Source organism: Pleurodeles waltl, chromosome 6, assembly GCF_031143425.1.
Source record: "Pleurodeles waltl isolate 20211129_DDA chromosome 6, aPleWal1.hap1.20221129, whole genome shotgun sequence".
Classification (NCBI taxonomy): domain Eukaryota; kingdom Metazoa; phylum Chordata; class Amphibia; order Caudata; family Salamandridae; genus Pleurodeles; species Pleurodeles waltl.
The window spans coordinates 121,708,504-121,721,765 of NC_090445.1; the positions used below are offsets into that span (position 1 = coordinate 121,708,504).

At 46.1% G+C, this 13,262-nt stretch overlaps 1 protein-coding gene across 2 annotated transcripts in view; it reads right to left on the bottom strand.

The window, feature by feature from the left end:
* The window catches only part of OSBPL7 (oxysterol binding protein like 7), a 223,334-nt gene that overhangs the window by 13,742 nt on the left and 196,330 nt on the right, over positions 1-13,262 (bottom strand). For both annotated transcript variants that reach the window (XM_069237506.1, XM_069237507.1), the window contains one exon: positions 6,119-6,241. In XM_069237506.1, the coding sequence (XP_069093607.1) occupies positions 6,119-6,241 (123 nt within the window). The remainder of the gene's footprint in view (positions 1-6,118; positions 6,242-13,262) is intronic.

The following is a 13,262-nucleotide window of genomic DNA, read 5'->3' on the forward strand; positions in this document are numbered from 1 at the left end:
ACAGCACCAGTTCTGAAAGCTCCAGATTACCCTAAGCAGTTAACTGTGCAGACAGATGCCTCTGAGCATGGGATAGGAGCAGTCCTGTAGCAAACAAATGATGATGGCCTTGACTAGCCTGTTGCTTTTATTAGCAGGAGGTTACTACCCAGGGAGCAGCAGTGGAGTGCCATTGAGAGGGAGGGCTTTGCTGTGGTCTGGTCACTGAAGAAGTTGAGACCATACCTTTTTGGTACTCACTTCATAGTTCAAACTGACCACAGACCTCTCAGATGGCTGATGCAAATGAAAGGAGAAAACCCTAAACTGTTGAGGTAGTCCATATTCCTACAAGGAATGGACTTTGTAGTGGAACACAGACCTGGGACTGCCCATGCCAATGCTGATGGCCTTTCCAGGTTCTTTCACTTAGAAAAGGAAGACTCTCTTGGGAAAGGTTAGTCTCATCCTCTTTCGTTTGGGGCAGGGGGGAGTTGTGTAAGGAAATGCCTCCTTGGCATGGTTACCCCCTGACTTTTTGCCTTTTGTTGATGCCAGGTATGATTGAAAGTGTGCTGGGACCCTGCTAACCAGGCCCCAGCACCAGGGTTCTTTCCCTAAACTGTACCTTTGTTCCCACAATTGGCACAGCCCTGGCACCCAGATAAGTCCCTTGTAAATGGTACCCCTGGTACCAAGGGCCCTGATGCTAGGGAAGGTCTCTAAGGGCTGAAGCATGTCTTATGCCACCCTGGGGACCCCTCACTCAGCACATGCACACTGCCTCACAGCTTGTATGTAGTGGTGGGGATAAAATGACTAAGTCGACATGGCACTCCCCTCAGAGTGCCATGCTCACCTCACACTGCCTGTGGCATAGGTAAGTCACCCATCTAGCAGGACTTACAGCCTTAAGGCAGGATGCACTATACCACAGATGAGGGCATATGTGCATGAGCACTATGCCCCTACAGTGTCTAAGCAAAACCTTAGACATTGTAAGTGCAGGGTAGCCCTAAAGAGTATATGGTCTGGGAGTTTGTCAAACATGGAACACCACAGTTCCATAATGGCAACACTGAAATCTGGGGAGTTTGCAATCAAGCTTCTCAGCACAATAAATGCACTCTGATGCAAGTGTGGGATTTATTGTAAAATGCACCCAGATGGCATCTTAGAGATACCCCCTGAATACCAGTCTGACTCCTAGTGCCAGGCTGACCAGTTTCTGCCAGCCTGCAACAACCAAACGAGTTTCTGGCCACATGGGGAGAGTGCCTTGGTCACTCTGTGGCCAGGAACAAAGTCTGTACTGGGTGGAAGTGTTTCTCACCTCCCCCTGCAGGAACTGTAACACCTGGAGGTGAGCCTCGAAGGCTCATGCCTTGTGTTACAGCACCCCAGGGCATCCCAGCTAGTGGAGATGCCCGCCCCTCCGGCCTCTGCCCCCAATTTTGACAGGAAAGCTGGAGTAGATGATGAGAAAAATAAGGAGGAGTCCCCCACCATGCAGGGCAGCCCCTAAGGTCCTGAGCTGAGGTGACCCCCTGCCTTTAGAAATCCTCCATCTTAAGTTGGGAGGATTCCCCCAGTAGGATTAGGGATGTGTCCCCCTCCCCTCAGGGAGGAGGCACAAAGAGGAGGGTGTAGCCACCCTCCAGGACAGTAGCCATTGGCTACTGCCCTCCTGACCTAAACACCCCCCTAAATCTAGTATTTAGGGGCAACCCAGAACACAGGAAATCAGATTCCTGCAAACTGAAACAAGAAGTGCTCTACAAAACCCCCCTGGTCTGCCCTCCGAAGACGCAGGTACCTACCTGTTGGCGGACTTGAACCGGAGCACCCCTATTCTCCACAGGCGCCTATGTGTTTTGGGCCCTCCTTTGACCCCTACACCTGACCGGCCCTGTGTTGCTGGTGCGGTGACTTTGGGGTTGCCTTGAACCCCCAACAGTGGGCTGCCTATGCCCAGGAACTTGAACTTCTAAGTGCCTTACTTACCTGAAAAACTAACCAATACTTACCTCCCCCAGGAACTGTAGATTTGTGCACTGTGCCCACTTTTAAAATAGCTTATTGCCATTTTAACTAATACTGTGTATGTTACTGCTCTACTTCAAAGTTCCTTACTTACCTGTGTGGAGTACCTTGCATTTCATGTATTTACTTCAAATCTTGAATCTTGTGGTTCTTAAAATAAATTAAGAAAAGGTATTTTTCTATATAAAAACCTATTGGCCAGGAGTAAGTCTTTGAGTGTGTGTTCCTCATTTACTGCCTGTGTGTGTACAACAAATGCTTAACACTACCCTATGATAAACCTACTGCTCGACCACACTACCACAAAATAGAGCATTAGAATTATCTAATTTTGCCACTATCTTACCTCTAAGGGGAACCCTTGGACTCTGTGCACACTATCTCTTACTTTGAGATAGTATATACAGAGCCAACTTCCTACAGAGAAGTACTCTGTCAGGCATTCTCCTATGGCATGAGCATAGTTGCCATCCTGAAGAAGCCACGCATTAAGATGCCACATCAGGCGTCGACCCGCATCACGGTCATCCAGTCGTAGCAGGAGCAGCGCATGATCCGAGACCCCACGAAGGAGCATTTCCACCCGTGGACCCAAGGTACGTCAAGGGCCGGAACAAGAAAGAGGTCAATCCTGGTGTGAGTGTGGTGCGCTGCCGATGTGTGGGTGTACCGCCGCAAACGGGGATGCCACGTCCACCAGACATCGCAGAGACCGAGACCCTCCACCCAGTTAAGCATCAGGACGCTATGGCAGCCCGACTCGAGGACAAAGGCCCCATAATGTCTAATTCTGGGTTCAGTACTGAGTTGAAGTCTCCTCCCAAAACAGTCAGTCCCGGGGGAAGCCCCGCCACCACCTCCCTAAGGGTCATAAGAAAGCTCTGCAGTGCTCTGGGAGGGGGAGAGGGGCGGGAATAAACACTAAGGATGTTGATAGGGCAGCCTCCCACCAGCCCGTTGATCACCACGTACTGGCCCTGCAGGTCCGAGTGAGAGGTAGCCACCACCATGGATGAATGCATGAAGGCAGCACTTTAAAAGGGCTTATATTCACCAGTACTAAGTACTAGAACGTCTGAATTTTCTCCCTGAGTACTGGACCTTCTCCTTGGCCAAAGAAGAGTACAAGTATTCTTTGAGGCAGCCAGGTACACTGCCTTTCCTTTAGCCTGCATAATGACATTCTTAAGTGACTTGAAGAAAGGCATATTGGAAAAAGCGCTCCGGGGTCCCCGCAAGCGAGCGGAACTATTCAGCGATTATAACTATACATGGAATTCCCCTAAGATAGAACTGTTCATTTCCACTGCAGGATACCTACTGTTGGAAATTGCCCCTCTCTGAAGGGTCACCCCAAACCTTTTACCTACCTCCTCTTCTTTTTCTGACCTAATTTTTGTTGGCTTTAGGACTCGGGCCACTTTACCACTACTAACCAGTGCTAAAGTGCATGTGCTCTCTCCCTAAAACATGGTTACATTGTCTCATACCCAATTGGCATATTTAATTTACTTGTAAGTCCCTAGTAAAGTGCACTACATGTGCCCAGGGCCTGTAAATTAAATGCTTCTAGTGGGTCTGCAGCACTGATTGTGCCACCCACATAAGTAGCCCCAGAACCATGTCTCAGGTTTGCCTGTGTGACAGTTTCGCTGCCACTTCGACTTGGAATTTAAAACTACTTGCTAAGCCTTAAACTCCCTGTTTTCTACATATAAGTCACCTGTAAGGTGGGCCCTAGGTAACCCATAGGGCAGGGTGCTATGCAAGCAAAATTTGTTTCTCACTCCTATCATTGGACAGCATTAGAACTGCCCTTATACACTATTCAGTGGTAGATTCTTATCTGAAAGGAGTAGCCCTGTCATGTTGAGTATGGTCAGAATGGTAATAGAAAATCCGGCTTACTGGTGAAGTTGGATTTAATATTACTATTGTAGAAATGCCACTTTTAGAAAGTGGGCATTTCTCTGCACTTACTGCTATCTGTCCCTTACAGCTTGTCTCCAATCCACGTCTAGTTTGTGCTGGTTGACAGCTCCCCTTGTGCATTCCAGCCAGGCAGCCATAAACACAGGATACTCGGTCACACCTGCATTCATCTACATACTGAATGAGTCTCCCTGGGCAGAAAAGTGGAGGGATTCGCTCTTACACTTCAAAGACCAGTCGCCCGCCCTCACACAAAGGACTAATAAGTACCCACAGGGATCCTGGCAGACAGGGCTGGGCTGAAAGGAGAACCTGTGCTCTTCAAAGCCACTCTTTGAAGTTTTCCTTCACTTCAATGGCATTTTTTGGTATATATACTGGGTCTGTGACACTCCAAAAATTAGACACTTCTGGATCTACACTTGGATTCTGTCAGATGGACTACCTGGCTGCCCAAAGGACTCATCTGGACTGCTTTGCTGAGAAGGACTGCTGCCCTGTTGCCTGCTGGTCCCCGACTCTGCTGGAAGGACACTGTCCTCCTCCAAGGAGCTTTCCTCTTGTTCTGAAGTCTCAGGGCTACAAAGCTTTCACCAAAGAAAAGAAAATCCCCGTCCATTGGAAAACTGACGCAACACCTGCAGAAATCAACACAGCGCCTGCCTTGAGGCTGAAAAATCACTACATCACCTACTGGATTGATGCAGTGCCTGCTCCTTCTTACCAGCAAGTCAAGGATTTTTAACGCATCGTCCCTAGGTGTCAAAATACCCCTGCATCGCAGTGAGGAACCAAGGCTGCGCACCTGTGAATCAACACATATTTCCTTGCAGCGTGGAAAGAAACAACACAACATATGTGCTGCGCCAGAAAGTCCGTAGCAAAACCTCATTTTTTGACGAATCTCCTCCTCTGTGACCCCTTGCATCGTTATTTTTGACAAATCCCAGGTACAGGATATAACTACTGATCCTTAAGGATTGAGACTCATTTAAACCTTTAAAAAGTGCCATCTTGACTTGTGCATACTGGGCTTTTGTCCTTTTGATCTTATTTCATTCAGATAAATATGATCTATTTTCCTAAACTGGTGTGGAGTACTTTTTGTGTTGTTTTCACTGTATTACTGTATGATTTATTACACAAATACCTTACATATTGCCTTCTAAGTTAAGCCTGCCTGCTCTGTGCCAAGCTACCAGAGGGTGAGCGCAGGGTAATTTAGGTTGAATTACACTGACTAGGACTGTGGTCCCTACTTGGACAAGGGTGTATACCTCCGCCTAGTAGAGAGACCATTTCTAACACCTACCCCTGGTCAAATGATGGACCTGACATAGTGATAGTATTTCTTGTCTGTGGGTATCTATGGCATGATGGCCACCCCTACTTAAGTGCTCTATTATGCCCTGTGTCCAAGCCCTGGTTAGATTCTGTTCATGGCTTAGTGGTGGCATTATTTACAGTACTTCACCAGCATATCGCTAGGAACATTTTAACATGAATACTTTTGGGAAAAAAATGTTTTTATTAAGTGTGGCGTCTACAAAATGCTGTATGTGCACAATATTAAAATCTGCCATTTCTATATTTTATTATTCCTTAACTTGGCTTTAAATTTTTATGAGGAAGAGTAAACAGACAAATTTAAAACATGAAAACTCAGTGGAGTCTAAACTTGAGTGAGGATTCAACGCATAGGTTAGTAGATTTAACATAACTCTTCGAAAAGCACAGAAAATTATGCCACTGTAAATAGGGTTTCTAAAGAAGTAGGTGGGGACCTCAATTGGTCCAACCTTTCACCTCGCGAAACCCACTCTCATAAATACCTGATTGGGTTTGGCTGGTGAAGGTTGGACTGAAGGGCGTATCGGAATGGGGAGGGGGGATCGTCACTACAAGTAACCTTTACCACATACCAGTGGTTACCTGGTGGATAGAATCTTGCCACAGCCAATATTAGTAAACATCTTAACAAACCGCCACCAATGGTTACCTGATAGAGGGAGCATGGTGCGAAACATTATTGGTAAAGCCCAAGGTCACTAGAGGACAGAAGACTGTGGTGGCCACTTTAGCAACTGTAAAAAACCTTAAGACGTGTAGTGGGCAAGGCTTTCTTGTGTTACCTGAAGACCATTACCGGACTCTCCAAGCCTACCTGAAGAAGCGTGGTTGATGTTGGATGTTGTTCTCCTCCATGACTTTACGCCGGTCTCTCTGCAACTGTTCGATTCTTCTCTTCTGAGCCTCTGCAGACTGCACATTCCCTTCCTCCAGGTACCTGAAGTGAAATCAAGGACACAGTCAACATCACTGTGGCTCTATAGATTACCCACTGATGTGCACAAGCCTATTTTAACTACTTAATTACATAAACAACGTTTGCTATTTAGTACACAGAATCGCGTACAGGATGTAGAAATGACAGGGTGTAATAAACTAAATGCTGGATCAAAATTCCTTTGAATGGCTGTGGAAAGGAGTTCCACCTGACCCTGGTACATTTTCTGGACAGGCCTTTGTTTAAATCCCAGTAATCCTGACAATCATATGAGCCCACTGGCAGTGCTCTGAGTGTTTTACCCTTTTGTTGGCATTCTGAGTGGTTACCACTCTAACCCAAACTATGCAAGGACTGATTGTGGTGACAAGGAGATGCGTGCAAAGAGCAGAGATCTTTATACCTGCTCCAATGTGGGAGCCTGTATACCAGATCTTGAATGTAAAATGTCTGTTCATTATCCACAACCGTTGTCTGCCTTCATGTTATTTGTGATGTGTATGAAGGGCTGCTATTGTATGTTTCGAATGTGCAAGTTTTCAACCAACATAAGAGGTGGTGTCAAATGGGCACCAATGTGTGCGCTGCGGAAAAGGGTGGTTTTCTTTGTGCTGGGTTGATTATGTCTATTTAGGATACACAAGCCTGCACAGAGTTTCCAATGACCCCTCCCCGAGGACCGGTTTACCTCCTGGGTCAAAGAGGTCATCAATCCATTCCCTTTTCTTCCAAAGAAGAGTAGGCTTCCCCTGCCTAGGTGAAACATACCCATCGCCCATTTCCTGTGTTACAGTAACCTCTCCAAAGAGAGGTTAATGCAAATCACAACTATGTGAGTCACAGCATTGTTCTCCATGTCGAACCTATGGAGGAGGACAAAGAAGTGGACTCCAAGGGTCATAAGGCTGACGTCCTGTTAAAGGTACAGGGGGACAAAAGCTAAGAGAGGCATTTTCCTGCACATGCCAGCTGACCAGTGACAAATTGACCTAGACAGGACACTCCTGTTGGTCTCTGTCTGCCACCCAGTGAGTTTCTAAGTGCTGTCCTGAAAGTCCTGGGAGGTGATTTAGACTGTACTCCTTTGGTGGATTGGGATGTAAAGATCAGAAGGTAAAATCTTTGACTAGGAGAAACCTGCCTTGTATCTCCAACCCATGCTCCATTGCAGTCACAGTTAGATTGTGCCTAGGTTCCAGTCTACCACAACCATTGATTGATTATTGATACTTTATGCTTCTCCAATCTATCCCTACTTAGAACCTTAAATGGAAGAAAGCCAATGTGAGCCAGGATGTGCAGCACAAAAGGAACACCTACAATGGTGGGGTTCTCGAGTTTGTCAGGGACACTGGAGCTACACGACGGCCAAGGTACCTACACAAAAGCTATAATTTATGTTTTGTTTGATAAAGTACAGCCTTATCTGTCTGCATTTTTCTCCACCAGGGTTATAAAAGCACTGAAAGGATAGTCTAAATAATGTTGCCCAAGGAACAACTTGGTTGATCAGGGAAAGTTAGCTGCAACTAGGAAGCTAGGGGATGTCTAATATGCATCGGTGGTGGAGGGGTACAAGAAGCGCCTATGTTCCAGTCTACAGAGATCATTGGCATTTTATGTTTTTTTGAGTCTATTCCTACTTAAAACCTTATTCATATCACTGGTACCCCTTAATGTGTTCTTGGTTTGGGATTTTTATTGCTTTTTATTTTGACTTTGTTACTGTTTTGGTAGTGCATAAATACTTTACAGAGTGCCGTAAGGAAACCAGCCTAATCTGGGCCACAGCTACCAGGGACCTGAGCTCAAGTGAGTTTAGTGACTTTGGGAGTTCTTCCTGACAAGAGTTATTCCGTGAGGTGAAATAATCAAATTTCTTAAAACTGTGCAAGAGAAATTAAGCTCAAAGATCTTGCCATAGCCTTGCTTTTTATGAAATGTTAAAGGAATTGGTCAGCTTGGTCATCAAAGAGGCTTTCACTCTTGAAGAACATATTGATCAGCAAGAGCTACACGTCTCCTGAAACCTCAGATGAGCCACCTCCAGACATACATCCTTAACACAACACTAGAGCCCAAGGCCCAGGCTACAGCATATGTAGTGGACAAGAAGAATAGATTACTTACCGTTGGTATCGATCTTTCCAGTAGATACACTATTTGACTGCTGAGTGTGAATATTCCTAAGGCATCAGACTGAAGCTGGAAACTCCAGATTAGTACTTATGATCACCGATAGAGGGCGAGGTCTGGCTCCGCGTCAATGTTATTCCCATGCAGATGTGGCAAGAGGAGCCACACATGAGCTTCACCCATGCGCACTGACATCATAAGTTTTCTTAGGCTTTCCATGTCCTCATACGCAGATCCTGACCAGTATGTAGCTCTCTAAAATAGGACCTTTTTAGTTGGAAAAAATAGTTCAGTTCACAGAAAGGGGACACGGATGGGTGGTGAGGAATCTGCAGTTAGCTAAATTACCCTCCAGAACGATCGACACCAAAGTTAAGGAGCTTATTTTTCTGATTGATACTTGTAACCGCAGATGCCCTTCTACAGGAATCAATACCAAAGTAGTACCTTCCCTAGTGGAGGGTATGCATACTGGTTCAGACCGAAGAGACCTGCAGGACCAAGCAGGCAAAATGCCCCTCTCGACAGACCTGACTGTTAAGGCAGTACTGCTCTGTGAACAAATGTAGCAACACCCACTTAGCGATCTGTCCGATATCCAGGACAGACATTCAGCATAATGACAGCAGCTTTGACGGAGTGAACCTATAAGTGTTCTGGAGCCTGGTTCTTAGCCAGTGCGAGGCAGATGTTTTTGCACTGTCTTGTCCTTCTTTGCCCTGGAGAACTCTACAAAAAGCTAATCGTACACCCTATGTTCTTTGCTGCAATCTGTCTAAAAGCTTAGTGTCCTCTTACGGTCCAAATGAAGGAGTCTCTCTTTCTCCTTAAGGAGATAAGACAGGGCAAAGAATGCTGGAGTGATAATAGCCTGTCTGACATAAAACGGAGTGACCACTTTCGGCAGAAAGAACACTTGGGTCCTTAACAACAAACTTTCTGGAAAGAAGGTTGTATAACGTGGGCTGACAGATAAAGCCTGCAGGTCACTCACATGCCTAGTTACTGTTGTAGAGATAAGAAAGCCCATTTTCAATAGCATATGTCTTAACCTATAACTGTGCAGATACTCAAAAAGGATGCACATCAAGTCCCACTTTGGCATCAAAGAATGTTGACAGTCACAAGTGAAGGGAGCCTTTAAAACATCTCATCCAAACAGGTTATTCAGATAAAGGCAACTATAAAAAAAAAAAGATGAGAGCTGACAAATAGCCTTTAGCAGTACCCCAAGAAGAAACCCTTTGCTGGGCCAGAGAAAAAACAAGAAACAAAATTCAGACAACTTGACTTACAGTGGATCAATCTTGTAGATGCCGCCCCAAGATACAAATTTGTCAGAATGGCTGGCATACACCAATTTTATAGAGTGACAACTTGATGACATCAACAGGTCAACTGACGCCACTCAAACTCCATGCATGGATATGTAGATTATACAGGCCTGGGTGCAAGACTGAGGCCTTCTGCTGTGACAGAAGATCCTCCTGAAGCAGCAGCTTTATCTGAGCCCAATCCGGAGCAACTAGGATAACTAGGGCCCTGTTATTTCTCATCTTCTTCAGAACCTTGGGCTGGAGAGGTAGCGGCGAGAAGGTATACAAAAGTCCGGGGGTAACCACCACTTGAGGCCCACTAAGCTGTGGCAGCTCAATTTGTCCACACTGGGGCTTAGAGATCCAAACCAGGTAGTTTACCATCAGAGAAATTCCCTGTCTGTACACCCACTTTAAGAGATGTAGAGCCTCATGGTGCAGTACTCAAGATACAACTGTGTCTTGCTTGTTGCAGTACATGAGCACCAACAACAGCCTTCCTCCAATGGTGGGCAGAAAGCCCTTAACACCAAGAGAAACTACCTCAACTCCAACAAATTAACATGGAGTCAAACATCTGCCGGAGACCAAAAGCCTCCAATCTCCATGTATGCCAGATAGCCTCCTGAACCCAGAAGGGACAATTTCATCTCTACTGTCAAATTTGAGTGGGTTAAGGAGAGGGGTCTGAAATTGACCCAACTGGGGTTCACCAGCCAAAACTTCAGGTCTTTTGCAGTTTCCTCCAAAATCTGGATACAATCCGACAGATTTGGCTGGAGGTGTGCTCAGTGGAACTTCGGGTCCCACTGCAGAGCCCACATATGAAATCTGGCATGTAGCATCAGTATAATGCAAGAGGCCAACAATCTCAGAAGTCTCCGAATTATCCATGCTGAGAACCAGAACAGATGCATTTACCACCCTAAGTGTGCCAAGAAGTATGGCCAGATGTGGGTCCCAGGCTCACTGTACCCCTAACTAAGTTGAAACCGGACCTAGGTTACTTGTGTTACAGTTCAGGGAGGGCCTGGCCTGGCAGTTCAGGCAAAAATGATTTCCGTACGGCTGTGTCCAAACTGAGGTGGCATGGTGGGTAAAAAAAAAGCAATTGTTTGGGATGTGCATGAGCCAGTGGCTGAGATTAATTCAAGCATTTCATCCATCACCTTGTTGTATTTGCATTTCCTGCCTTAAGTGAAACTGGTCCTAGGTTGCTTGTGTTACAGTTCAGGGAGGACCTGGTCTGGCAGTTCAGGCCGGACTGTTCCCAGTTACCTATAAGTGCCTAGAAAATTGCACTACCTGTGCCCAAGGCCTGTAAATTAAATGCTACTAGTGGGCCTGCAGCACTGATTGTGCCACCCACTTAAGTGGCCCCTTAAAACACGACTCAGGCCTGCCACTGCAGAGCCTGTGTGCACAGTTTTAAACTGCCATTTCAAGCTGGCCAAACACACAAACAGCCTTCCTTTTTAATACATATAAGTCACCCTCATGGTAGGCCCTGGACACACTACAGGGCAGGGAGCAAGGTATTTAAAAAGAAGGGCATGCACGTTTTAGTTTTCCATGTCCTGGTAGTGAAAAACTCTTAAATTCGTTTTTCACCACTGCAAGGCCTGTCTCTCCCACAGGATAACATTGAAGTTACTTGATTACATTTTATAAGCAGAATTTCCAAATAGGAAGAGATCATCCCCACCAAGTTTGGTGTCTCTGGAATCACAATTTTAAATCCTAACTAGTGAAGTCGTATTTTAAATAGCAATTCTGAAAATGCAACTTTAAGAAATGTGGGCTTTGTGTGTTTCTCCTAGACAGTCACACCAAATGAGAGTGTAGGTGTGACTTGATGGGCAATCCTGGCCAGGGAGGGAGGAACTGGACACAGTGTCACTGACACCTGAATAGGCTGTGCCCTGTCCCCATGCAAAGGGCAGCTTATCCCCTGCAGTTAGTTTGAAGCCAGGGCACGGAGGACAGATCATCTGTGCACCTCAAATGCATACCTTTGAAGTCTTCCCCACATCAAAGGCACCACTGGGTACAAGAACTGGATCCCAGACACCACCATTGGACCTGTAGATACTCTGCCCGGAAGATGGACTGCTGTGCTGCTGAAGGACTGTCATGTGTAACTTGTAGGGAGCTGGGTTCTGGTTGCAGTAGCCCACCACTTTCTGCATAGTTTTTAGATGCAACTTTGACTGAAGTGCACTGGGTTGCTGCTAATCAGGTCCCCAGTGCCAGTGTTTCTTCTCTAAAACAAGACATGTGGTCATTTGACTGACCCCTAAACCCACCCACCCCCACCTCCCCTCCCCAGGATGACCTGCATTCCAAGGCAGAAGCTTCAAAGAAGCCCACCACCTTTGGTATACAGATCTGGCCTCACTCAGAGGAAGATGCCAACCCCCTCCATCCCAGGGTCAATCTGGCATCTGGACAGGCTGGAAAATTAGCTATGCAGGAGGCATGTCACACTTCTATACTTGGACCACCCTTAGGGTGACCAGCCTGTAGTGGACACGACTTAGGAAATTCTGCCATCATGCGTGTGGTGGAATGAAAATGTCACTTACCCAGTGTACATCTGTTCGTGGCATCAGTCGCAGTAGATTCGCATGTTCTGCAATAGCTCGCCATCTGGTGTTGGGCCGGAGTGTTACAAGTTGTTTTTCTTCGAAGAAGTCTTTCGAGTCACGGGACCGAGTGACTGCTCCTTTTGTCTCCATTGCGCATGGGCGTCGACTCCATCTTCGATTGTTTTTCCCCGCAGAGGGTGAGGTAGGAGTTGAATTGTAGTAATAGTGCCCATGCAATGGAGTGACTAAGTATGCACCTATTTAAGGTTGAGATGATACATATAGAAATAATTGAAGGTAACTTCCAAACTGCTACAGGCTCCCGGGGAGGCGGGTGGGCACATGCGAATCTACTGCGACTGATGCCACGAACAGATGTACACTGGGTAAGTGACATTTTCAGTTCGATGGCATCTGTCGCTGTAGATACGCATGTTCTGCATAGACTAGTAAGCAGTTATTTCCCCAAAAGCGGTGGATCAGCCTGTAGGAGTGGAAGTAGTCTGAAATAATGTCCTTAATACGGCTTGACCTACTGTGGCTTGTTGTGCGGATAACACGTCTACACAGTAGTGCTTGGTGAATGTGTGAGGCGTAGACCATGTGGCTGCCTTACATATTTCTTGCATTGGGATGTTTCCTAGAAAGGCCATGGTAGCACCTTTCTTTCTGGTTGAGTGTGCCCTTGGTGTAATGGGCAGCTGTCGTTTAGCTTTAAGGTAGCAGATTTGGATGCATTTAACTATCCATCTGGCTATACCTTGTTTTGAAATTGGGTTTCCTGCGTGAGGTTTTTGAAATGCAATAAAGAGTTGTTTAGTCTTTCTGATGTTTTTTGTTCTGTCAATGTAATACATTAATGCTCTTTTGACATCTAATGTATGTAGTGCCCTTTCAGCTACGGTATCTGGCTGTGGAAAGAACACTGGAAGTTCCACTGTTTGATTTAGATGGAACGGTGAAATAACCTTTGGCAAAAAT